The 26,500-nt window shown below is 40.1% G+C and overlaps 1 protein-coding gene across 1 annotated transcript in view; it reads left to right on the top strand.

Moving 5' to 3' along the window:
- The window catches only part of PLXND1 (plexin D1), a 95,402-nt gene extending 69,959 nt beyond the window's left edge, over nt 1-25,443 (top strand). Inside the window, exons 23-36 of the mRNA XM_063426313.1 lie at nt 188-295; nt 1,623-1,753; nt 2,168-2,366; nt 5,014-5,160; nt 9,527-9,683; nt 10,411-10,514; nt 10,761-10,824; nt 11,581-11,615; nt 14,955-15,059; nt 16,378-16,541; nt 18,155-18,302; nt 20,080-20,220; nt 21,371-21,445; nt 25,153-25,443. Of these exons, the coding sequence (XP_063282383.1) occupies nt 188-295; nt 1,623-1,753; nt 2,168-2,366; nt 5,014-5,160; nt 9,527-9,683; nt 10,411-10,514; nt 10,761-10,824; nt 11,581-11,615; nt 14,955-15,059; nt 16,378-16,541; nt 18,155-18,302; nt 20,080-20,220; nt 21,371-21,445; nt 25,153-25,269 (1,695 nt within the window). The 3' untranslated portion in view covers nt 25,270-25,443. The remainder of the gene's footprint in view (nt 1-187; nt 296-1,622; nt 1,754-2,167; nt 2,367-5,013; nt 5,161-9,526; nt 9,684-10,410; nt 10,515-10,760; nt 10,825-11,580; nt 11,616-14,954; nt 15,060-16,377; nt 16,542-18,154; nt 18,303-20,079; nt 20,221-21,370; nt 21,446-25,152) is intronic.
- Nucleotides 25,444-26,500: the final 1,057 nt, after the last annotated feature.

Consider the following 26,500-nt stretch of genomic DNA (forward strand, 5'->3'; position numbering starts at 1 on the left):
CGACTTTGTATAGAATTTCTTCTGTGTTAGATTGTTATCTCATGGGCTGAGCTTGCACTTCCATTCATACCTGTATGCCTGAGTTTGATTTTTTTTATTTTTTTATTATTGCATTTATTAAATTTCCCATGGGTGTTTACTAAATACACGATAATGATGGAGATCTACTTAAAATCTCTGATCACAGTGCTCGTCCCTTTATGAAGAACGCTACATCTTGCCAACACAGAACTTCAACTCTCAACTGGGCTTCCAGGTGCAGGAAACGCACCCACTTCTCTGTGGAGAGTGGAAGGTAAGTGACGGTTTCTGGTATTCCCTCTGCCTGCTGGACATTTCCAATCTGTGGAACGTGATGCTTGCGCATCATAGTGAAAGTCCAATAAACATTCATTAAAATCCCCAAGACACAGAACTCTTCAGTCTGACTAGAAGAGAAAACTGCAAAAACAAAAAGCTATATATGCCTGCTGGGGCTTTGTGTCTTATATTTTAATTCCACTCTCAAATATCCCAGATGTATTGCAGCCATATATTTAGCAAGTACAACAGAGTTAAATCAGGTCACGTACTCTCTATTAGAGTAGAGGAGCTCTAAACACCATAATCACTGCAGCCCATTGTATTTGTTATCATGCAGTGATAACTGGCACGCTATATTTGATTGGTCTGTTATTTTAACAAGTAGATTATGTTTCAAATTGTGTCCTGCAAACTGGGTGGCATCACATCTTGCATTAAAAAGTGTAATGTACATTGTTGCTGACACTGGGCAGCATAGGGAACACTATCTCAATGCAACACATTTATGTCCTGGCCGGCACAGCATTAGGCAGAGTTTTGCTCCCAACCAGCAGCTGATGTTTACAGTTGCTGCCATTAGTTCAGACATCCTCCTGAAACTGATATACCAACAGAGGAACTTGGAACACAGAGACCTTGTGATTCTGTCACCACAGCTCCTCTCCTGTCATAGCACTAAAAGGAGAGGGGCCCATTAAAATAGCAGCTGCGATATATTTCTTTAAAACAAAGCACAGTTTGTGACCCAAAAGGACCAAAGACCTCTTGGATCACAACCCCATGCTTTGGTTTAAACTAGAAATGCATTGTGAAGTCTGAAACACTATGCCTGTCTGTGCTCATTTGAATATCCTGCATATTATATACAATATAGTGCTAATATATATATATAATCTATAGGTACTTTGGGAATCTGCATTCACAAAATAAATGCCAGCAAATTCCATACATAATATGGAAGCACAGTATTTGACCATTTTCATTGTTATTTAAAAAGAAAAATGTAAACTCTATAAAATGTAATGATTATTAAACTATGATAATTTCAGGTGATTAGGAATTGTGTTTCTAGTTTGTAAGTTTATTTGAGCAGGGCCTTCTTCACCTTCAAATATCCCCTTTCTATAACGCATTGCAGAATATATCGGTGATACACTTAAACTAAAAATAATATTAATATACAGGTAATAAAAGTCTCTCTCATACTAGCTTACTGTCTAGAACATTTTTTAATTCCAAACATATAAACAATGTATACATTATTGCATGAAGAGAATGGAGACTGGTCTGTTAACATTACTCCTTTGTTGCCACTCCAGATCCCCGACAACTGTCGAAGCAATATGGAAGAAGGCATGTCCCTACTGAGCACCCTTCTGAACAACAGGCACTTTCTCGTCACTTTCATTCATGCTGTGGAGCTTCAGAAGGACTTTGCTGTCCGTGACAGGTACAAGGAGGGTTATTCTTATGGCTCATGGCATATTGTCCTTAAATATACATCACACAACTGAGTCACAAAATGCCATAATTTACTCATTGTGTTTACAATACATAATCTCAGTATATGCATTGAAAATTAGGTTTTGTTTCTGGGTTGGTTATCCCCAGTTTGTGGAACATCGTGTCAGAAGACTGATTGACCCACCTTTTGTGCATACTGTGAATATATATGATCTGACCAACTTAAAACAATGGTTCTAACTCTTCACAAATCCCAGAAGGTCAAAATTGTACAGTTCCTAAATCCTTGGCTATTACTGTTTCCCAGAGGTCACTTTGAAAGCCTCTGTGCCGAGGGATTCACCCACTGTGCCAGAGTCACATGAGCCTGATTCAGTCACATAATTGCTTTATTTTCCAGGTGTAACTTGGCTTCTCTGTTGACCATCGCACTGCATGGGAAGTTAGAGTATTACACGAGCATCATGAAAGATCTTCTGGTGGATCTCATAGACTCGTCAGCCTCCAAGAACCCCAAACTGATGCTGCGCAGGACGGAGTCTGTGGTGGAGAAGATGCTGACTAATTGGATGTCTATCTGCATGTACAGTTACCTTAGGGTATGGATTGCTCAATAAGAGTTCTCAAACTTAAATACATAAAATGGAAAGTACAGTAGTACGAAATCTTACAAATAAATCATATGTGTTCAAGCAGTCGTTTGACCTGCATACCTATTAAATGCATAAAGGATGCCTATCAAAAGTCAATGGATTTGATAAACAGCACATCTACAGCATTGCCTTAGATGATGTAAATATCAGAAAGGCTGTGTTTTGTTTCTGAGTTTGTCCTGAGAGATAAATGACATAACCCCTCTCAATGGTGGTAATTTTTTCAGTATTGAGAATATAAGAGGTTGAGTTGACCCTCCTGGGATTAAACTCTGAAACATTTAGGTTTGAAGAGGGTTTATAAATAGTTCAGCTGGTCAATGAGATATCTCATGACCTATTTTAATGTTGCCAGAATGCTGAGAATGTGTGCTTTCTTCTACAGAAGGTGTTGCTATGGTCACTACCGAAAGGCAGATAATTTGCTTCTATGGAGAAACTGTCCTAAAATGCAAGGATTTCAAATCCATAACTCTCAAACTTGGCACAGCATTACATTAAAAGAAGTGTAGGTATATTTTATGATGGATGCTCTTTACATTAGAGTGACCAGTTGCACCCATTCAGATATTGGACATATATCTGTGTACTGCATGGCTCCAACGGCCGCTGCCTTCTTTGCCAAATTCATCAACTGGTTAAAGAGGAATGTAAAGCTGACACCTTGAGGAGAACCTTATTAGCAAATGTTATTTTTCCCTCAGCCATCCTGCATTTCATTGCAAAGAGCTATTACCCAGAACCAGTAATAAAAGTGAATGTTTGATTTATAACCTGGACACTGAGAGTCACATGGTGAAAGGTCACAGGTCGTGTCATAAGAACATGGACACTGCTAGTGACCTTGTGCTGTTACAAGAGGCATCACAAAGTGGCCTGGAATTGATTAACTTCAGTCAATTACATTCTCTAAACAAACCATAATCTAATTAACTGGGGATTTCAGAGAAAAATAAAAGTGGGGACTGAGGGCTATGTTTTCAGATGCAAACCTGCTTTTACTGAGGGTGGAAGGGGGACGGTGGGTCATGCAGAATGTGTGCTGTAGGGCCCCATAATAAGCAATGCAACTCTTTGCTTTCTTATTCAACATTTCCATTAGCTCTTACTGTGCCGTCCCAGTGTATTTTTTTTTAATGAACTTTTATTGAATTCCTATATAGTGGTACAGATTTGCACTTGGGCAAAACATTGTCAAATAGCCTTTTAGCCAATAAGGTTTATGAAAATAAAAAAAAGATGAGGGTCTGGCTTGGCAAATCTCAAGGTGAATAGAATCCGATAGAGTAGTGAGAGAAACAAGCACGGATTATATTAATAAATAAGTAAATATGTGGTCAGGCTGTTCGCACATATAATGGGAGCGAGTTAATACATAGTTACTTGGATGAATACGTGAGGGTAGGGCTAGTGTGGATAAAATGATCTGAGTCCCCCTGGCTTTGCCTGACAGCTTAGACTTGTGATTGACAGACATCTTCAGGAAATAGTGAGTTTTATATAAATTAAGTTCACGGCAGACAGGTTTCCAACTTTTCAATGGATTCAGCCTTTGTGATCAATTCTTGAATCAAATGGGTTTTAACATGTCAGGATCTTTAATTATTTTCGGGAGGGAGAAGATCGGGGAAGGGTTTTCTGAATGTAACACTACTGTAAATTGATTTATATCTCCAATCATTAATTTAGGATATAGGCCCCACGACAGGGGTATCCAGCTAGTAACTCTTCAGATGTTGTGGCACTATGTCTAATGTGATGCTCAAGTTGGCAAAGCATCTTGGAAGTTGTAGTTCACAACAAGTGGAGAAATATGTGTTGGTTACTCCTGCTGTGTAGCATGAGCCAGTCTACACATAAGACTAATTAAGGAGCCGTGTACAGAGCAGTATGAGTGATTCTGAAGAAAAAAAAGGGATGGCATTGGTAACCAAAAATAGTGTGGGGTGGGATAAAGTAGATTTTATAAAGCTAAAGCTGTAGAGGTTCTCCGTGTAATAGAAGTCAGGGTTAGAGTGGACATAGCAACACATTTCAACCATCAACCCTCACCAGAGAACAAAAATTACTTTCAATCCATGAGACTCCAAGGAAGATCAAGAGAATTGTTTAATAAAATAATTTGACAAGAGTATTATTTAGTGATTATATGTTCCTTGGCAGATAGACCAATTATTACATCTAATATACAAAATACTGCCAAAGGTTTTTATCAAAGTATTTAATGTCACATCGTGAGTGGAGAAGTTATCCAAATATTTCATCTAAAATTTACAAAAATAGAGAACTTTAAGGATCAAATGTCTTAGTGATGCAGCTATTGTGACAATCGAATAGATAAATGAAAGATCACTACTATAACTACCCGTACCTGTACAAAATGTAACATTCAAAGATACAACAATATAATCTCATATTTATTACTGCTTATCATCAATGTGTCAGAAACTTTAATATGGTCAAAAATGAAATAAGCGAAAATGAAAAATAGCATAAAATGCAATGCCCAAATTATTTTATTGGGGGGGCAGGAGGGGGTTGGTAATAATAGCCCTGAGCTTCTCTATGAGTAACAAGCCATTTGTTTTGACAGGAGACAGTGGGGGAGCCATTCTTTCTTCTACTCTGCGCCATAAAACAGCAGATCAACAAAGGTTCCATTGACGCTATCACTGGGAAGGCAAGATACACGCTGAATGAGGAGTGGCTTCTTAGGGAGAACATCGAGGCCAAGCCTATGGTGAGTAATCACGCTGGGATTTGGCGGTTGGGATGGTGGGACACAGCTTGTTGACCTATGAGTTGAAAGGTCTCTGTCAAGGATGACATATCATGTGAGCCCTAGCTTAGCAACATTATTCAATAGGTGTTGGGAATTTTGTATCTAACCGTATTTATTCAAAACGATGATCAGTGTGTGTGTTCAGTCCCAAGGTCATGTTTGTCAGAGAGAGACTATCTCTGTCCAATAGTTGTAGACCAAACTGGTTTCTCTGTGCTATGAATTCCTTTTTACGTTATAGATTGGTCTTCAGAGTGTGTATCACACTAAGCTTTGCAATTCCCTTCAGTGTTTATTGCCAGTGATAAAGTTGAGGAGGATATGCAAATAACTATTTAAGTGTAAGGATGGGGCCCTCATATGATAACATGGCAAGGGCTCAATGGAATCGTAGTTTGAAGAATTTAGATTGGTCTCATTAATGTATCTCTACAATCTCCACCAGTATGGACACTGTGAGAAGCATACATGGTAACGGACCTGTAGATTGTGCTTTTACCACCTTATTTTCACTTTCTATAAATAGACATACATTCCAGCGGAGAGGTTTAACTCGCAAGCCCTTTCCATGCTGTGTCTGATGGATTAGGTGGATGGAGCTCTTTTCCCTCTGGAGCTCTGTGATTTATTGTCCCTGTCTCAGAAGGAGAGGTGTTACAAACTGCAGAAAACAGGCTCATTTCCTATGTGGACCTACAGGGTGTAACTGGAGATGCTGTCACTTGGGTGGGTTATGTAAACCAAGACAGGAACACACACAGGAACTCGTGTCTTTCATTTAACCCCTTGTCATAATGCTGCCTGTTACGGTTTCCAATGCAAAATGCTTTTAACAAAAGCACAGAGTAAAGGACCAAACAGTGATTGTATAAATTAAAATTATATAATTAATTTATGTAAATTGGGAATTGCCCCCCCCCCTCACTTCAACCTGACTCCAATTCCTCCTCCATGCCGTGGTTTAAGAAAGGGGTCAATGCCAAATGATCATGAATCCGGGGTCCAGTATTGTAAAATGCAGGTAAATTTATGTAGCCTGGATTCATAACTTAACAAATGAATTTCAGGTTTTCTAAATGTGTATCTTGTATACGTAAAGTTAATTTGTGAACATCACTCTTGTTTGTTTGTTTTTTTTACAATTAAAGTGTTATTTATTATAAACTTTAATTGTAAAAAAAATTATAAAAAGTACAAAAAATAATGAAAGAACAGAAAGAGTGACTCGATAAATTAGTCCAAGGACATACATGTTTCAAAGCACAGCTGTACATGAGAACAAGGGCATTCTAACCTGCATTTTCTGATGCTTGGCTATAAAGTATACTTGAAAGACAATGCAAGGAACTGTTTAATTCCAAGAAAAAAGGAAGGACCCAGGAGAATTAAGGATTTTTAAATAAATACAAGCTTATCAAGGGAAAAGTAGGCTGACGTGTCAGGTTGTGAGATGGCATTCATCGAGCCAGGGTGTCCAAAGCCAGAGCATCTCAGATGAGTCATTCCACGATAAAGACATTTTTTTCCCATAGCTACTAAATGCAATATTTTTTATTATTGGGCATGAAAGGACCACATTTTTCCCATTATTGGGGTATTGTCAATATGGCAGCAGTGGAAACTTTGGGAGGGGGGGCTACACATACATTTAGAGGTGAATGTAGTTCCTTTCCTATTCACAGTCCCAAAAACAAAGAGAAGCAGCATGGATAACGAGACGAAACTCTGCCTGAAAACGATACCAGCTAGAGATAGCTTGGTAGCAAATTTCCTGAATTATAAAACATTACTCTTTTTAAGCGACACTTGGCACTGTGACAACTTCCTTTAATTAAACAGAGTCCCATGGCTCCATTCCATGTGAAATTATTTTCTATTCGTTTAACACTTAGTGGGGGTCTCTGGCTATCTGCATCCCTGTTGCCACTGGAGTTATGGCTAGGGTGAAAAAACACTCCATCTAAGCAAAACCATTTCATACCAGCAACAGGTGGCTGTGATTGGTTGGGAGTATTAGCTGACCACTCTCAGCCTATCACTGCCATCCATCACTGGTCTGAGTAATGACAAAGCCTTAGTCTGTGCAACACACATGGGCTGCCATGGCTTATTAAATATGAGATGGTTTAATGTGCAAATAATGTTGTTTATGATCTTATTATAATAATGTCAACAGTCGACTTATCTGTTTGAACAAATAAAACACGTGCACAGGAGTCAGAGCATGGTTTCTTGAGAATTTCCTGTATGGAAGAGCAAAAAGTATGTTTTTTGCTAAAATATATTAATCTGTGATCAAGCTCTGCTATGGCCGTGTCTGGGAGACACAAGTTATAGATTTTGACTAAAGCGGGTAATTATGTACTTTCTAACGGCACCTACGTACAGGGGTAAATGTGGTAGTTTAAGCCACAGCCTGCTCTTGTGTCCCATTTTAACACTGCAGGTCTAAAAGTACCAAAGATGTGATTGTGTCATGTCTGGAACAGGAGACTCTAAGCTTTTGTTCATTGGGTAATATTATTATTCCCCTGGATGTTATGTGATGTTTATTTAGAGCTGTCAGTCTCATATAAACTCATTACGTTCCCCTCTGACCTCTCCTGCTGCCAGCAAAGATTGTATCAGCCACGGGCTCCCTTCGCCATCAGATAATATGTCTATAATTTAATAAACCTGTTAACCTGTATTGCAGTGGTAACACATTAGGCCGTTTAATGCTAGCTAAAACAAACACACATTACTAGGAGCATAAACATAGCTATATATATATATATATATATATATAAAGATACATAAACACACATCAGCCCTATAAATACAACAGTGCATAAACACACCTCAGCCCGTGCGTTATTAGATTCCTTTCCATACATAAAAGGGGGCAGCAAGCCTCCTATTGGCTGTTGCAAGATGTGAAGGATCTCAGTTCTTCAATAAATAATCTAATGTTATATGGTTTTACTGGAGAGCTGTTTATATATATATATATGGCAAGCTCTGGCAGACATCATGCGCGGCTAGACTGGATACTAAAGATAAATGAGATACATGTAATGAAAGATCGTTGAGTAGCTATTGTACCATCCTCCGTCTATACTTATGTTGGACACAATGTATTTCTGTTTTTCGGAAATTTCTGTTTATTGAAATATTTTTTCAAAACTCTGCCAACTCAATCGAGAATGGTTGGAACATGCGGGTATCTCAAAAGTCAAATCTAACATTAAACAAGTGAGATTGTAAGGTCTCCTTTGTGGCATAGATGAAAAGTTCAGGCTATTGCTAACAATAGTCAACATAGTATTGCAGGAATCAGAACGTTCATATTGCATCAAGCAAAAATAGCAAACAGCGAGAACTCCCTAGAGGTTGATGACACAATGTATTTCTATGTCTTGCTTGTCTTTAACAACAACAAAAAAAAAGGTTTTCAAATAAGTTTTTGCTCCATGATTCAGATATATAATGGGACATTTACTGTAGAGCTCAGTGACAGTCTTACCTCCCCTGCTTATTCTTTTCCATCCCACCAAATAGTCATGTTTTTACCTATGCAGCCTGCATGCTACTTAGACAGGCAAACAGATTAATATGAGATAGAGATCAACATTTACAGGGTTATTTATAAGGTGAGAATTCAACATGAATTCAAAGAGAATTTCAAGTTTCAAGCCAGAGTAGCCGAACTGAAAGCACAGACCTTAAATTTGAAAATCACTTTGAATTCACCTTGAATTCTAACTTTAGCGCATAACCCTGTAAATTCCTCTCTCCTCCTAGATGTTCAGATGCACCTAAAAAAATCTATGCAATAAAATGAACATAAAGGCTTGGGCTTATTAAATATGAGATGGTATAATGTGCACATAAGGTGTTTGTGTTTTTTTGTAAGACCAGCCTTTGGCTTAAAAAAATATATGCAATGAACTTAATAATACATTGCATCTTGTCATTGGAATACACTTTTTAGTCGTGATAAAGGGTTGGTATTTATGTTCAATAAGGTTTTATTGTTTTGCGAGAAACAATATGCAGGAAATAAAGATTATTTGGAATTTAGACACTTTGTATGCAATTCAACACATTCTATTACTCAGTATACAGTAATCAAGGAAAGTGCACTATACAGCAGTGCTCTGTGGGAAAACAGGGCCAGAGTGATTTACGTAACATTTTATCCAATGAGAGGTAAGATCATCCCCTATAACCTGAGAGGCGCTGTGGCGGTTGGCTGGTGGTTTCAAGCCTATTAACTTATTATTATAACTATTATTATTTCTTGCCAATGTTTCACCCTCTCTCTTGTCTTCTTCTGTGGCAGAACCTCAACGTGTCCTTCCAGGGTTGTGGCATGGATTCCCTGACAGTGCGCGTACTCGACACAGACACAGTGAGTCAGGCCAAGGAAAAAATTCTGGAAGCTTTCTGCAAGAACCTGCCATTCTCCCAATGGCCACTAGTAGAGGATGTGGATCTAGGTATGAGTAACAATTTAACCAGGATGCAATTGGCAGCTTCTTGGGTGTCACTGACAACAATCGGCACTCTTCAAATATTTATCTGGAAGGGACAGTAATGTCCCTTTCGACCCCAAAGGGTCTTTGTCAAGGTTGACAAAGACCCTTTGGGGTCAAAACGTTGCTGTACAGTCTCCCAATAAACCTGCTTATTAAACTCTGAGTGCCTGGTCCATCTCCTGGTTTTCAAGCTGTCTAATCAGACATCTCAAAGCAGCTTAATGAAAAGGCTTTGTAAAGCAGGTGCTCTGGGCTATTGCTGACTCTTGCGTTTAGCTCCACTGAGCTAACCAAGCTAGGAAGTAACAGGACCTGTCGCCTGATTGACAGCCAGGAGGGTATGACAATGAAGAGTTTTAAAAAGTAAATGTCTATTGAAATCTGCACTTTTTGTAAAATGAAAAAAAGAGGACACACTCTTCACACATAAAGCACTTTAACAAGCTAAAGTGCTTTATGTGTGTGGAGTGTCCCTTTAATTCACATAATGTGTGATTTGTTATTCCATGGTGTTATTACAGTAAAGTAATGTTATCCCTTTAAAGAGAGACCATAACTATTTTGAATGTGTTATGGAGATGATGCAATAAAAATGCAACCTATTAAAATTGTATTGCATGTAATCCCTCCTCTTAATTAATGGTCTCATGTTAGTGGTTCCCTTTCAACATTTCTGCTCTTTCCATAGAATGGTTCCCTTCCAGTTCCAAGAGCTTGATCCTGCGCAATCTGGATGATACGTCTCTCATGGAGGATGGAAAGAAGAAACTCAACACACTAGCACATTACAAGGTAACAGCAGCAAGGCTGAGTCTGATAGAAGTCACTCTTTAACCTCCACCTGTAGTAGCATTTGCTAACTAGCTAGTTAGAGTTATCAGCTAATTCAGTTTTTTTGTCATGCTAAATGTTCATGGAAAAGCCCATGTTAGAGCCAGACCTAAAATACACTGCAAGCACTGTTTATTGTATCAAACTTAGCTTAAGCTCAGTGGTACGTCTTTAAGTATGTGAACTTTATATTTCTTGTTCCATCAGGTGTGTGATGGAGCCTACCTGGCCATGAGTTTGAAGGACAAACGGGATGACACATTGGGCAGAGGTAAGTAAAGGGAACGTTAATAGTTGATCAGAATGGCTTTAGTTGCCATTTGTTTAATACAGGTACTATAACAACCTAATAGGAATGAAGTTATGATGCCAGGTGGTCCCTGGCACAGGCTCACCTTTAGGGGTTAAACAGTTCACAAATGGTCTAACCCCAAAGTCTCCTTTCGAGCGCCGTTTAGCTCTGCCTTTTCGCTGATCTGAGAAAGCCTCAGACTTCCACGGTCAGGGACACTGCTGATTGACGGAGAGCAGCAGCTAACTCTGGAAGGCAATCAGTAGCTTATCATTCAAAAAACTTTTTTAAAAAATGTATATATTTTTCTTGAGCTATTTTTAAGAATGGGGAGCTCCTGACTGTCTTTCACTCAGTGTCAGCTGATGCTCTCACTCATGTACTAACATGCAAAGGATGCATCACTGAACTGTGCTGAGATTCAGTTCAAAATCAGTTCTCAGCAGCAACAAATTTCCCTAAACAAGGCATGGTGCCATCATGTTTTATACTGTACAGACTGAAAGTGTATAGTGTCTTTAGAAGTTACACTGTAAAGAGAATTATATATATATATATATATATATATATATATATATATATATATATATATATATATATATATGGCTATATGCATTCAGGCTGGGAAATGTAGCTCTGATGAGGTTCAGTCTGACCCCTTAAAATGCTCTGTAAAAAATTTACAAACTCTCTTATCAAAATTAATTTGACATCTTGTGTTTTTTTGTTTTGCAGTGAAGGATCTGGACACAGACAAATATTTTCACTTAGTAAGTAAAAAGTTATTTTGTTTTAGCAGTTGTTGCAATTTGGACACAATTAAAGGGAATCTCTCAAAACAACTTTTGCTTAATTAAGTGGTTTTGGTGTATACCTAATCCACATGCCATCTGACCGCTCAATTGTCTTGCATTATGTTAAAGTTGAATCACTTTATTTATGCAGCCCTAGAAACATCTCCCCTGACTGTGGCTCACACAGCCTGCATGAAAAAGGTTTAATATGCAATCAGATCGTACAACACAGTGTGTGTATTTTAAAAGTTCCTATCTGTTTCTCTGTTAAATGATCTATAAACCCAAACAGGAGGCTGTTGTTGACTCTAGCATGCCTAAAATACAGCAGGTGATAAGAACTCCTAACCTCACTGTGCAATAAAAGAAGCCAAAAAAAAACTTTTTCAGGAAGTGTCGAGGGAGCTTGTGTGAGTCACAGCCAGGGGAGGCGTGGCTAGGGCTCCATAAACAAATTGAATTAGCTCCTAAATGACAGAGAATTGAGCAGTGAGACTGTAGAGGCATGATCTATACACCAAAACGACTTCTCTAAACTCCAGTTGTTTTGGTGTTTAGAGTGCCCCTTTAAAAGCTAAAAATAAAATATTTATATTATTCTTTACAGAATTGGTGAAATTAATAATGATGTGATCATATCTTAAATTATGCTTTTTGAAGAAGATGTAAAATACAAGTATCCTTTAGACATATCTAAGGTTCACTATTTATAGCTGGGTTAATGTGTTTGCTTAACACAATATGTTTAACTCTTAAAATACCAGTGTTGAGAGGTCAGTAACACAGATGGCATTATATAAATATGAGCTTAATGGAGCCATTGTTTGTGAGAGGCGCATTCTATATTGGAAGTACAGATGGGTCTAGGGTACACAAAGAGCAAGAGAAATCCACAAAGCCTAATAATAGAAAAAAACATTTAAGGAAGAGAGAGAAGAATAGATCTATATTTATCGAAAATGAATGTGACTAGACTTGGCTGGGGTGAGATAATGTTACAGATTCCGCAGGATTCAATCTAATTAAAAACAGAGCTTTTCCCCGAGCTTCTGATAACAATCCGCACAGAGCAAGGGATTCTGGGGTCATGGAAGGAATGTTGCGGGTTACTTGCTATTTTACAGAGCAGAGCGTGGAATCTCACAGTCCCAACTCTCTGCCAACTTGTCAGATGGTTCAGATTTTTACCCCAATAAACAGGAACATGGAAGCAACACGTGTAATATGTTTGAAAACACTTCCTAATTTCTGGTCCCTGTGGAGAAGCATTGGGAAGCAGGGGCACTCAGCATAATGTATTTTCTTACTATAGATATATAAATGAAATCAGTACAAAATATTAGAATGTATACAATACAGTCACATAGTACAGCTGACAGTAACACAGATGCCCTTACACAGAGCCCTAGGACATATTTATTTCATTATTTTACTCTGCGGGTGTTTGGGGAATCTGCAAGTGACCAAAGACTTTCCTGATTACGGAACCTATAATAATAATAAAAAAAAAAACGGTCTATATATAATAATTACTTATAAGCATCTGGTCTTTAAAGGAACTTTTTTTAAACATAAGAAAACAGAGGTTCCATTTAACAGAGACTTTTTAATATAAAACTCTTTTGATTTATGCATTGTGCTATCCAGTAAAGGTGTAGATTCCCAGATATGGTAATTATAGTTTCCTGACATCTTGAATCCAACTTCTCTGTGTCTTCCTTTCCGATATGACCTGGCATTTCTTGGGTTTTGGAGAGATATCAGAAAGGATGCCACGTGAGGTGGAGAAGAAACCTGGGTAACTTTAATATGGCAGCCTGTGCCATATCTGTACTTCCTGATAGCACAAAGTATATGTTGAAATATTTGTGAAGATTATGTACTGCAAAGTTCCTTAAAGGAACACTATAGTGTCAGGAATACAAATGTTTTGTATTCCTGACACTTGAGGTCTAGATAACCGTTTAATCCCCTTGCCCTCCTTACCTATGGTTTAAAAGGTGATTTTACTCACCTTTTTTCAGCACCGCAAGTGTCCTGTCACAGCTGGTCCGTCCATGCTCCACCCCTTGGCTAAAATCACCAAACTTGATGATCTCAGCCAATCTGATGCTTTCCCGTAGGAAAATGCAGAGCGTGGAGATGCTAAACCTCAGCGCTGCACATGTTGTGTGGGCCCTCTGAGTGAATGCCACTAGAGGTGTAACTAGCCAGCAATGAAAACACTGCTTTTTCTCTGCAGGGACAGACTGTAGACACCAGATCAACTCAATTAAGCTGTAGTTTTATTGGTGACTATAGTGTCCCTTTATATTTTACCGAGTACACACTTGTTTTTGGCTGTTACCTGGTGATGTAGTGATTAACACACTTTCTATTTTCAACAAATCTCTGTTGATTGTTTGACGTACTGTAAGTGGAAAACTGCAGCTGACCGTATTAATGACTTACAGCTTCTAAAATCATTAGATGGCTCTTGCTATTTTTGATTCAACAATAGGCAGCAAGTAGATAGCTTGTGCAGAAAACAAACCCTTCATGCTTGAGTTCTATAGATTAATAGAATATTTTTAGAGATTAAAGTGACATTTGCTGGGCTATTAACAGTACTGAGACTTCCTGGTTATTCAGAGTGATTCCCAATACATAGGCCAAAACAGCTGAATTAGATAAATTCATAAGTTCATTCTGTGTCCAGATTGGCTTTTTTGGCCTTAAATTAGAAATTCACTTTGAATTCCCAGTAATTTCCCCCCCTTTAAGAAAAAATGTTGTGTAAGAAATGATGATGGACATAATTCCATAAATAATTCACACAATTCCACCACCTCCCCAGAACAAGGGAGGACCTAGGTAGTGGCTTTGCATACAGACGGGCAGTTACTTCTCAGGGTCACATCCCCCAAGGGTTATCTTTAGATAGTATATAGCAGGGTGCCCTCTGTCCAGCTGGATACGTATCATTCTTGGTTTTTATTCAGCATTAATCATGTGTTCCCAAAAATAAGAGGCAAGCTGTCGATTTGCAAATCCCAAGCAAGATGAGAACCACGATTGACTGAAATTGCTCAGCCTTTTCCTGGTGTGTACCAGATGCAGTACGAAAGCAGTAAGTCTTGCTCATTTGCTGGAAGAGCATTATTATTTGATTCTCTTAAATGACATTAGATTATGGCCTTGGGCTGTGGCTAATGTATCACTCACATAATTGAAATTTTCAGATATTGAGGCAAAAATAGTTACTATGCTCCAGGGCAGTACCATTTACCGCAACAGTTTGCGTTATACTTACAATTCTCTGCTTTCATTTTAAAGGTTCTCCCAGCTGATGACTTATTAGAGAACAAGAGATCTCACAGACAGAGTCACAGGAAAAAGGTCCTGCCCGAGATCTACCTGACACGGCTGCTATCTACAAAGGTACTATGATTTGTTGACAAAATTCCCTCTTTCTTTGTGCCTGCACCACTATTTCAATGTATGTACGGATTTTAAAAAGAATCAGATAACATGCAGAGCTATGCCCATGTGTACACAGCTCACAAGCAGCAACATGCCCCTGTGTGCACAGATCACAAGCAGCAACATGCCCCTGTGTGCACAGATCACAAGCAGCAACATGCCCCTGTGTGCACAGATCACATGCAGCAACATGCCCCTGTGTGCACAGATCACAAGCAACAACATACGCCTGTATACTCAGATCACAAGCATCAACATGCCCCTGTGTGCACAGATCACAAGCAGCAACATGCTCCTGTGTGCACAGATCACAAGCAGCAACATGCTCCTGTGTGCACAGATCACATGCAGCAACATGCCCCTGTGTGCACAGATCACAAGCAGCAACATGCCCCTGTGTGCACAGATCACAAGCAGCAACATGCCCCTGTGTGCACAGATCACAAGCAGCAACATGCCCCTGTGTGCACAGATCACAAGCAGCAACATGCCCCTGTGTGCACAGATCACAAGCAGCAACATGCTCCTGTGTGCACAGATCACATGCAGCAACATGCCCCTGTGTGCACAGATCACAAGCAGCAACATGCCCCTGTGTGCACAGATCACAAGCAGCAACATGCTCCTGTGTGCACAGATCACAAGCAGCAACATGCTCCTGTGTGCACAGATCACATGCAGCAACATGCCCCTGTGTGCACAGATCACAAGCAGCAACATGCCCCTGTGTGCACAGATCACAAGCAGCAACATGCTCCTGTGTGCACAGATCACATGCAGCAACATGCCCCTGTGTGCACAGATCACAAGCAACAACATGCCCCTGTGTGCACAGATCACAAGCAGCAACATGCCCCTGTGTGCACAGATCACAAGCAGCAACATGCCCCTGTGTGCACAGATCACAAGCAGCAACATGCCCCTGTGTGCACAGATCACAAGCAACAACATGCCCCTGTGTGCACAGATCACAAGCAGCAACATGCCCCTGTGTGCACAGATCACAAGCAGCAACATGCCCCTGTGTGCACAGATCACAAGCAGCAACATGCCCCTGTGTGCACAAATCACACGCACCACCACATCCTTGTGTGCACAGATAACACACAGCATCATGTCCCTGTGCTTCAAGTGCACCTATACAAAAGTCAGTGTCGGTGCAAGCAGCCTGTTTCTGAAGTGTTCAAAAACATTACATAGTGCCTGTATTACACTATGGAAACAGAGGACATGATTGTCACCCTTCTCAGCTGTATATATTTTTATTTGCCCATAGGGAACCTTACAGAAATTCCTGGATGACCTGTTCAGAGCCATACTGACCATCCGGGAGGAACGGCCACCACTTGCCATCAAGTACTTTTTTGATTTCCTAGAGGAACAAGCAGAGAAGCGAGGTATTTCTGACCCAGACACTCTGCATATTTGGAAAACCAACAGGTAAAAGACAGAACTATCTTTAATGGTAATAGTGCTTAGTCTAGGTTTTACTTATGGCTTCCGTTCACCTACTCTCTCCCAGATCCCACCTCTAGCAGGGCCGGATTTAGATGAAAAGAGGCCCATGGCTATTAAACTTATGAGGCCCTTTCACCTCCCATTTTTAAGTTTGTAAATTACATGAGAGACAATAAAATACATAATTACTGTGATATATATCAATATGTTAAATGAAACATGTTGTGATTGGTACTAACCTTTATAAAAAATGTGGCATGGATAATAAATTCAAAAAAAGTCGAGATGAGGAGAGGGGGGGTGATTGTGAGAGGGAGGGAGTGATGAGGAGAGGGGGAGTGATTGTGAGAGGGAGGGGGGTGATGAGGAGAGGGGGGGTGACTAAAAAAATTACCTTAAATCCCTGGTGGTCCAGTGGGAGCTGCCTGGTGGTCTGGTGGGGTCCCTGGTGGTCCGGTGGCCCTCATTTCCAGTCTGCAGCTCCGCCCCCACACCTCCCCAACCCCCCTTAGTACGCCACTGGTCATATCATATGCGTAGAATTTCTCCTTATTTTCGGTGCAGTGTTTTAGTTTTCACTGTTTTTAGAATAGTGTAATTTTAATTTTGCTAACAATTTGAATGTAGGCCCCTCTTGATCTTGAGGCCCTAGGCTGAAGCCTAGTTAGCCTATAGGAAAATCCGGCCCTGACCTCTAGATAACCTCTACCATCAACCCACTATATCTTATTCTCTTATCTTCCTTTCCCCCTCTTGTATAACTCAGGTCTCCAACAATTTATTGCTTGGTGTCTTATGTCTCCCTCCTCCATCTTATTTCTTCATGGTCCTTGCTTTTACTTTTAACCCCAACATCTGCCCCATTCCTGTCTATCACGCCTATCCATTTCCTGTTCTGCAAGTAGAATCTTCCTTCTTGTCTGCAGGCAGTTTGAGTTCACTCTTTTCCCAACATTGCAGAATATCATGGGCCAGCCAGTCTGCATGATGTACACTTCATATACCCATTGTACAGCGTTACGGAATTTGCTGGCGCTATATAAAAAATCTAATAATAATAATATGCACCATTCCCACACACAGCACAACCCAGCTGCAATATTCTTCAATGGGGTACAAAAGAAACACCAGTGGTGATAAGCGTCAAGTGGAAGTTGGATTGAAACGTAGTTAGCTGCCCCATTTTCCAAGAAATTTAGTCCTCTCTAAATGTATACTCGTGGGGCAGATTTGTCATTGTTAAAAACAAGTTGTAGAATTAAAAGTCGCTTTCAAAATTAAGATCAAAAAGATTTGAACTGTAAAGATTCTCTAATTCAGCTGTGATTTCAGATTGGCTACTTTGACCTTAAATTTGAAATTTACTTTAGATTCCCAACAATTCTCACTTTTATGAGCAAGCCTGTGTGTGTTTGGTGGGAATTGTCAGGTACCGAATGAAAACAATAATCCTACACCGAGCCAGCAGACTGCAAATATTCAAAGTGAATCATGTAATAAAATATATGTTTGTATACAGTCACGTGACACATAATATTCAAATGAATTCTTAACCCATGCCAATGTCCCTCTAACTGTAATGAATTTGTCTGCAGTCTTCCACTGCGTTTCTGGGTGAACATCCTGAAGAATCCAGAGTTTGTGTTTGATATGGAAAAGTCGGACCATATGGACGCCTGTCTATCCGTTATAGCACAAGCATTCATTGACGCCTGTTCCATCTCGGACATGCAGCTGGGCAAGGTAAGGAAGCAAAACATCTGAAGACATTACCTTTCTTATTTCAGATGTGCCCTTTCCCCTTGATTAAACTCCCCTTGGCCGTCCTCCAATTCTTTGTTGGCTGTCACACCAGAACCCTGTATATGTCTCCTGTAGACACAGCCTGGTTCCTGACGCAATGTATACAGAGAGATTATTCACACGTCTGGCTGTAGTGCAAAAGAAAAAAGGTCATGGTTTAAGTGTGCCACTTTTTATTAAAGGTTATTAATCCTCCAGAACCTGGCCTATCATTTATATTATTAAAACTTTTATTAATATGGCATCACATTACATTGTATAGATAGATAGATAGATAGATAGATAGATAGATAGATAGAATTAGCCGTATTGGTTCAGTAGACAAAATGCTGAAGTATTGCAGGATGCACCAATACATTTGTTATTGGACTAACAATATGTAAAATAAAAAAAACAATCTTTTAAATATTATGTTAGTCCACTAAAAAAGTATCAGTGCAAACACTGGGCCTTGCGGAGCCACCGAAGGCAACAATCTCTGGCCTGGCAAATCTAGACCCTTTGGTGATTGTGGAATTCACCCCAGCACAACACAACACCCAATATTGAGGTGTGGCTCAGGTGAGGTAACCGGAGCCATCGTAAACTGCACCGTTACCACAACTACCAATGCAAGGGCTGCCAAGTCCCACCAAGATCCTACCACCGACAGCCGCAGTTACTTCTAAGACTCTGCTCACCTGGACACATATTTTTGTGTTCAACCATTTCGGTTTGGGCCTTGCCTACTGGCCATTTGCCTGTTGCCACAGTCGTATAGTAAAACCTACATCCCTTCTTCACAGACTTCCAAGTTGCCCCAAGGCAGGACTTAACCCTGTGCACCTAGTTGTCCAACTCCTATCCCCTTAGAGGAATATTTAACATGTTCTCTGTTTTTCCATGTTTCACTTTTGTTTTAAAAATTCTAAATTCTCCTTCCCCATTACTCTTTCACATTACTAGACAAATCGGGCCACAGGAATTGTCTTGTATATTTTTTCATATTATGATTGTAAGATCCTTACTTTTATGTAGAATGATCAAAAATAAAGAATTTAAAATAAAAAAAGGTATCAGTGCATACTACAAAACTTAATTTGTGGTGTATATATATATATGTGTGTATCCATTGGTGAGTGAAAATGTGGACCCTCCTGACATGTAAGGCTTTTCTATTAGTATGTGTATAAATATTTATAATGTTGGTCCTAAGGGGTTAATATTTATACATTTGTCAGATTGGAGTACAAAGCCTCTAGGTTAAAAATGATCCGTCACTTGTCTGGAATTTGGACAAAAACAAAACTTCAATAAAGTACCTTCCTTAAAGGCATATCTTACTCATTATATTTTTTTCCCACTGATATTTTGTTCTGCTATCTCTGTCTTCATCTTCTTGAGATTGAGATAAATAATTTAATTGATACATGCACAAAGCTGCACCATGGGTGAGCACTTTCTACTTATTCATTACAGGGAAAGTTGCCCTATGGGGTCGCGATAAACCTAAGTCACAGCTGGAAATGTTTTAAGGTGACTAGAGTTCAGTGACCAAGGTTAAGATAAGAACATGTACTGGTTGCCCTAAGGAGCTAAACTTCAAAGGTGTAGAATTATTTCACAACAGAAGACACATGTAAATTACAAAGAGACAGGGCTGGCCGAACATGGCTAAATATATACTTGTTTCTCTCTGAATCTCTAACACTAAACATTTTTCATTAAAATATTTCAGGATTCTCCAACCAACAAGCTTCTCTATGCCAAGGAGATACCAGAATACCGCAAAATTGTGCAGCAATATTACCGGCAGATTAAGGAAATGAACCCATTGAGCGAGCAGGAAATGAACGCACACCTTGCAGAGGAGTCACGGGTGAGGAGGGTCCTGAGCGCGTCTGTCTGACTATAACCTAAGATCTACAGCAGATCCACAATGACATAGCCAGTGCCTTGTGTTACTGCAAGAGCATGCTTAGACAATTATAATTATTTATGTAGCGCCCACATATTCCACAGCACTGTACAACAAGAAACAAGTCAAACATTTTATTCTAACAAAGCATGTATGACATACGGGAACAGTAGCTGAAGAGGACCCTGCCCAAGCAAGTTCACAATCTACAGGACATAGCTCACATGGAGTCATGGTCTAAGCTTATTTTTAGAGTAAACAAATTATTATTCAGAGGAAATGTACTAAATGTATGACCCTCTGATTTGCACAAGCCAAGTTCAGATTTCCGTGACGCAGCTCTTTAAGTTTACTAGTGAATAGCTGGTGAACTCAACGATCCATATCACCAAATTAAAGGGCAGTTTGGGACGAATTGGTGTTTGATAAATGTTCGGAATCATCTATTTTGTATGGATTCTGTCAGTACTTGATAGTAAAATGTATTATTTATCAAATTATCAAGTTCAAGGCTATTCACCAAATACATGTCTAGTTGTCCTTTTTGCAAATATTTAAATGGTAATTTTGGATCAAATTCAAGGATTTTGCCTTTTGGAGTCACATTAGGGTCATAGTGAATAACCTTATATGGATGTGGAATTCCTCTCACCATATAGTATATAAATATATAGTTCCGGGCAACGGACAGGCAGGTTTTCAATCACTATGGGGGGGACAGAGGGTGAAACATTCAGGGTTATTCACTAAACTCAGATTTTTCACAAATTAAATCTGAATGTAAAAATGGAGACAAAAAGTTGGGACTATTGCTGTGCTGGAGAATTCTTCCAGATCAGCTTTTTTTTTGTCTCAGTTTCTCCTTTTAGGTTTAATTTGCGATACTTCAGAGTTTAGCGAATAACCCTATGTTCAAGGCTGTAGACAGGTAACAATCGTGTGTTTTATGTCTTTTTTTGGGCAGGGGGAATGATTGATTTCTTCCAGATACCATTATATGTATTGTTACAGTAATAGAGTCTGTTGATTCAAGTTGCATATCCCCTATCCGCCCTGTTTAACATTGTGGAGCACTGTTCTAAACAAACGTCTCGTATTTTCTTTGTGATAGAAATATCGGAATAAATTTAATACCAACGTGGCAATGGCTGAAATCTACAAGTACGCCAAGAAGTACCGCTCCCAGGTCAGTGTCCATCAAAAAGAACAGTGTTTGTCCCCACGTGATGGGGATGTTATGAACTTAGTGGCAGGACTAATGCTAACAAACATTTTACAGTAAACAATGTAACAACTGAGATGAGTTTAAGGGCTACTTCATCCAAAACAAATCTGTTTACAAAAATTAAAAGTTTTGGTTAAAGTAAACTTTCCTATCATGGTCCGATTTTCCTCCGCTGTCTTACCCGCCCTAGCTGCCGGAGTTAGGTGGGCTGAGTGAAGGACATGGGTAGCAAGCAGGGGGAGGGGAGGCTGTGCCACCATTGAATGCCTATTGCCATTATTCCTTGCTTGCGGACAACAGTCGTCCAATATGCACAGAATTGATATTAGCTCTTGTTCCAGGCTGGCTAATGATACCTCGATGATGATGCCAGAAGTGACATTACCCATCTTTCAGCAGAGGGGTTAAACTCTGTATGTGCAGTGTTTACAAGCACCATGGCCACTTCAAATCACTGAAATAGTCGTGGTTGGAGTAACCTGTAAATGCACCTAAAAACCTGCCTAAACTTGTTTTACTCCAGAAAAGAATTAACAAAAACATATCAAAAGAAAAGGAAGAGTCCAAGGGAGTTTAAAGCGGAACTGTCACTAGTGGTGTCTTTGCATTTTATGACAATGTGTGAAGGCAGATGATTTCATCTATAGAACATATTTGCATTTATTGCAAGAAAATGACTGTTACCATCAGCCAGTGCAAGGAGATGGTAGAATGAGCTAGCGGAATATCTGCCCATGGGTAAATTTTGCTAAAACCAGACTTATACATAAGACAAAGTAATCCATACTTTTTCTCACATATATCTTATGATTTACATCAGATTCTCTGTTAGAGTTTTAATTAAGGATTCAGTGTTAGACTTTGACAGTACTTAAAGGGACACTATAGTCACCAGAACAACTATAGCTTAATGTAGTTGTTATGGTGTCTATACCATGTCCCTGCAGGCTTTTTAAGGCAAACAATGTATTAAAAATGCATGTAGGGGGGCGGAGCCAGGCAGCCAAGCAGCCCAGACGTGCTGGGTGAGAGCTCCCACGTCTGGGAAAAGAAACCGGGGCACCCTGCCCAACCATCGAGTCCCACAGGCTGCAAATCACTATAATCGTGACCGGGAGAGGCTGCCGAACCAAATGGTACCTCTCTCGAACCTCAACTCAGCCTAATGGACACGCCGAGGCTTGCGGCCTAGCAGACACTGTGCATCGGGGAGACGGCCGCTCCCCGAGCACGAAAGCATCTGGGACCTCGGCAAAGCACCTTCCCCCCCCCCCCCCCAGGACCGGTGGGGGTCATCCCGGTCCATTCCTCTTGTCGGAGACCAACCAGCTACAAAATACCCCTGGGAGAGCGGCAGGCAAGTGGGGAACACGAGGCATACTCAAAATGGCCGACAGTGGCATTAACCACTCAAACCGCCAAAACCCCAGTGACTGGGCAGCAAACTTCAGCGCCAAGTTCGAGGCCATTTGCAGGCAGTTCTGGTCTCGCTTAGAGCAGAGACAAAAGGCCCTACCTCCACTACGTGTCGATGCTGCACCCAGGACACACAGGGAACGATATGCCACCAGAGGGGAGAGTGTCAAACACTGCAGGGATGGAGCACGGCAGGTGGAAACCCAAGCAGCTACAGCTCCCACAAAGGGTTGACACAGCATCAGAGCGACAGGGAGTGCAATCTACCCAAGCCGTCAACGCCAGCGGAGACACCCGCGGGTGCCCTGGATTGCAGCCCGACGCAACCACTCACCCACTGCAGCTAAAGGCCCCGGGCCTGACCCAAAAATCCCACAACGTCAAAGCATATCTAAACCTAAGGGTTGGTACAGACAAGACCGGACATTCACAGCATGTCTGCGTCCTAGGATGACTGGAACCCGTTGCAACACTCCTAACCTGAGGGTCTATAGGCGGCTACCCACACAGCAACTCCCACATCCACGGAGAAGGTACCGGCGCTGCCACTCTGGGAACACAGACAACCGGGATGCAGGCCATGGAGACACAACGAGTAGAAGCAATGGGAACTGTAAACTGGCCCCTACTGCAGCCTGGGATCAATGGAGAGGGTCACAAAAAGCTGTTGGGACTCAGGCTCGATATGAGCTGCTAGTCGCAAGTATGGGTATTGGGTGAACTCCCTGAGTTTCATTGTTCAGCAACAGCCACTGGGTATCACACTTACTAGATATACATTATGTGCAAGAAAACCCTTACCAGTATCTCCCCATTGCTGTTGTTGCAAACCCTGCACACTACTCTTCCTATGCTGTTTAATAAGTCAGCTCAGTATCTCGTTTATTGTTTAAGCCTTTGCCTTGCTTGTGACCTCATGTTATTATTTTACTTTAAGCTCTGATACTACTAAAAATCTGACCATAAAGCGATAAATGTTAAAGCGACAACTGTCTAAGCACCAAATGCGTAAGCGACAAATGTCTAAAGCGACAAATGTTTAAAGCGAAAGTGTTTAAAGCGACAGTGTTTAAAGCGACAGTGTTTAAAGCGACAATGTTTAAAGCGACAAATGTTTAAAGCGACAAATGTTTAAAGCGACAAATGTTTAAAGCGGCAAAGTTTAAAGCGGCAAAGTTTAAAGCGACAAAGTTTAAAGCGACAAATGTTTAAAGCGACAAATGTCTAAAGCGACAAATGTCTAAAGCGACAATGTCTAAAGCGACAAATGTTTAAAGCGACAAATGTTTAAAGCGACCAATGTTTAAAGCGACCAATGCTTAAGACTAGTTTAAACAATGTTCAAGCCTACTCACAGTTTAAAACTACTCTCACCAATTGAATACATGGAGCAAATAATTATAAAAAATGTGCCTGATAATCAATTGCCCCGCATGTTGTGCGGAGAAAATGCCTGAGGACTGCTTTTGGGGCACCTCATGCCTGCTTGTAACCCTTTATGCGCACTGCAAAAATAAAGAATTAAAAAAAAAAAAAAAAAATGCATGTAAACACTGTCTTTTTAGAGAAAAGGCAGTATTTACATTACTGTCTAGTAACACCTCTAATGATAGTCAGATGGCCACTAGAGGTGTTTCCTGGGTCAGTCCTGAACAATGAGCACAACTGACGTTCAGTATCTCTACACACTGCACCAAAGCGCTAATCTTCCTCCATAGAGTTGAATTGATTCAATGTATTTCTATGAGGAGATGATGACGTTTTGCCACTCATGCAAGTACATCACCTTTTTAACCGGTGGTAAGTGGGGCTGAGGGTCTAAACAGCTATTTAGACCTATAGTGTCAGGAATACACATTTGTATTCCTTAAGGACACATGACATGTGTGACATGTCATGATTCCCTTTTATTCCAGAAGTTTGGTCCTTAAGGGGTTAAGCTCAACTACTACCAGTCATCCTTACTTTAAGTAAGGAAATGGTTTCATAAATCCCATTACTAATTAGGGATCAAATGGCTAGGCTATGAACATAGCAGAAAAAAAGCAAGCATTTTTTAGCTACATATTGGAAATTTTTAGGGAACTCCATAGACTTGTAAGTATGTTTGTATGCAAAGTGCTTTTTTTATGTTTTTCAAATCTGCTGGATTGTTTAAATTCTGTGAATTTTTGTTTACCAATTTCCTTTATTTTTGCTGGAATACCCTATGTTGATGGCATTATTAAAACTTCTTCTTCATGATCTTGCAGATTGTCACCGCTCTGGACTCCAATCCCACCACAAAACGGGCACAATTGCAGCACAAGTTTGAGCAAGTGATTATATTGATGGAGGACGATATTTACACGTGTAGCAGCAATGCTTAGTGAGGGAACACGTGAGATAGGACTAAACAGAGAGCCCTCCTTGTATGGAAAGAGAACCTGCCACTCAGCACCCTGAGATTAAGCTTCCAGGTTATGAGCTCCCTTATTAGGGGGCAGGTGCTACTTGTACTAAAATCTAACTACAGCATCCAGTTCTGGGAGTGAGCCTATGGACCAAGAGGAAAACAAATGTGGACCTATCAATGCTGTGCTATTAATTCTTGATTAACATTTGCTACTTAGGCTTTTTTTCCCCCCAATTACTGCCCTTCTAAAAAGTGAAATTGTTCATTTCCTTCACTGAAAGCTCCTCCTCCTGTACAGGATTTTGGGAAACCTGAATACGATTGGCCCTTGCAGGGTCACCAACCGTTGCACTGTAAATAATATGCCATTTGTCCCGTTTGGCAACCATGAAATGTACTGTAAGCCAAAGGGGACATTGCTACCAAGGAGACAACCACTTTCTAAGTCCGTATTAAGTCTGCACCTCTATTATCCAAGCAGACACTTATTGCACAACCTTGCTAACCTGTGTTGACCGTTTCCATTCTGTATGAGCTGCTAAGGCACTACAGGATGATAAAGTCAGCCATTGGCTTGCTGTGGTCGAGTTAGATACTTTCAGTGAGTGCCTTATTGCCAGAATCTCAGGAATACCAATTTTAAAAAATAAATTAAATGTAGTGTGCCGTGGTAGAAAGTAACAGTTTCCCCCTAGCAAATAAGTGTTATTGTATCCCAGAGAGAATAGGGATTGGCTGTTTTCTGAAGGGAATGCAAGAGTTTTAATAAACATTAACTAGAGTCCAGATTTATTGTTAGAGGATAAAATAATCATCCCTTAATCGTATCACTAGGAAAACTTTCATCCATGTGTTAACCGAGTTGCTCAGCACACGACACGCGAGTGAGGTTTCCATCCTTATTCTAAGAACATTCCAAATGGTAACTTCCCCCTCTCGACAGAGAGACTGGTGAAGGTAATATTTTTTTTTTTTTAAACCCAATCACCCCTAATTTTGTGAGTGCTCTTTAGTATGCAGATGGGCAAACAACCTTTCAAATGTTTAAATTATTTAAAAAGTGGGATTTGTGATCGGACATGGATAGCTGGCTATCACTACTAAGCCCAACGGCCAAAAATAAATCCACATTAGCAAACCAAGGGGGAAGCTTTGAACACTTTCTAAATATATGTATATGGTAAAGTATTAAATCTAAAAGTGCT

The sequence above is a fragment of the Pelobates fuscus genome, chromosome 7 (genome assembly GCF_036172605.1).
Source record: "Pelobates fuscus isolate aPelFus1 chromosome 7, aPelFus1.pri, whole genome shotgun sequence".
Lineage (NCBI taxonomy): Eukaryota > Metazoa > Chordata > Amphibia > Anura > Pelobatidae > Pelobates > Pelobates fuscus.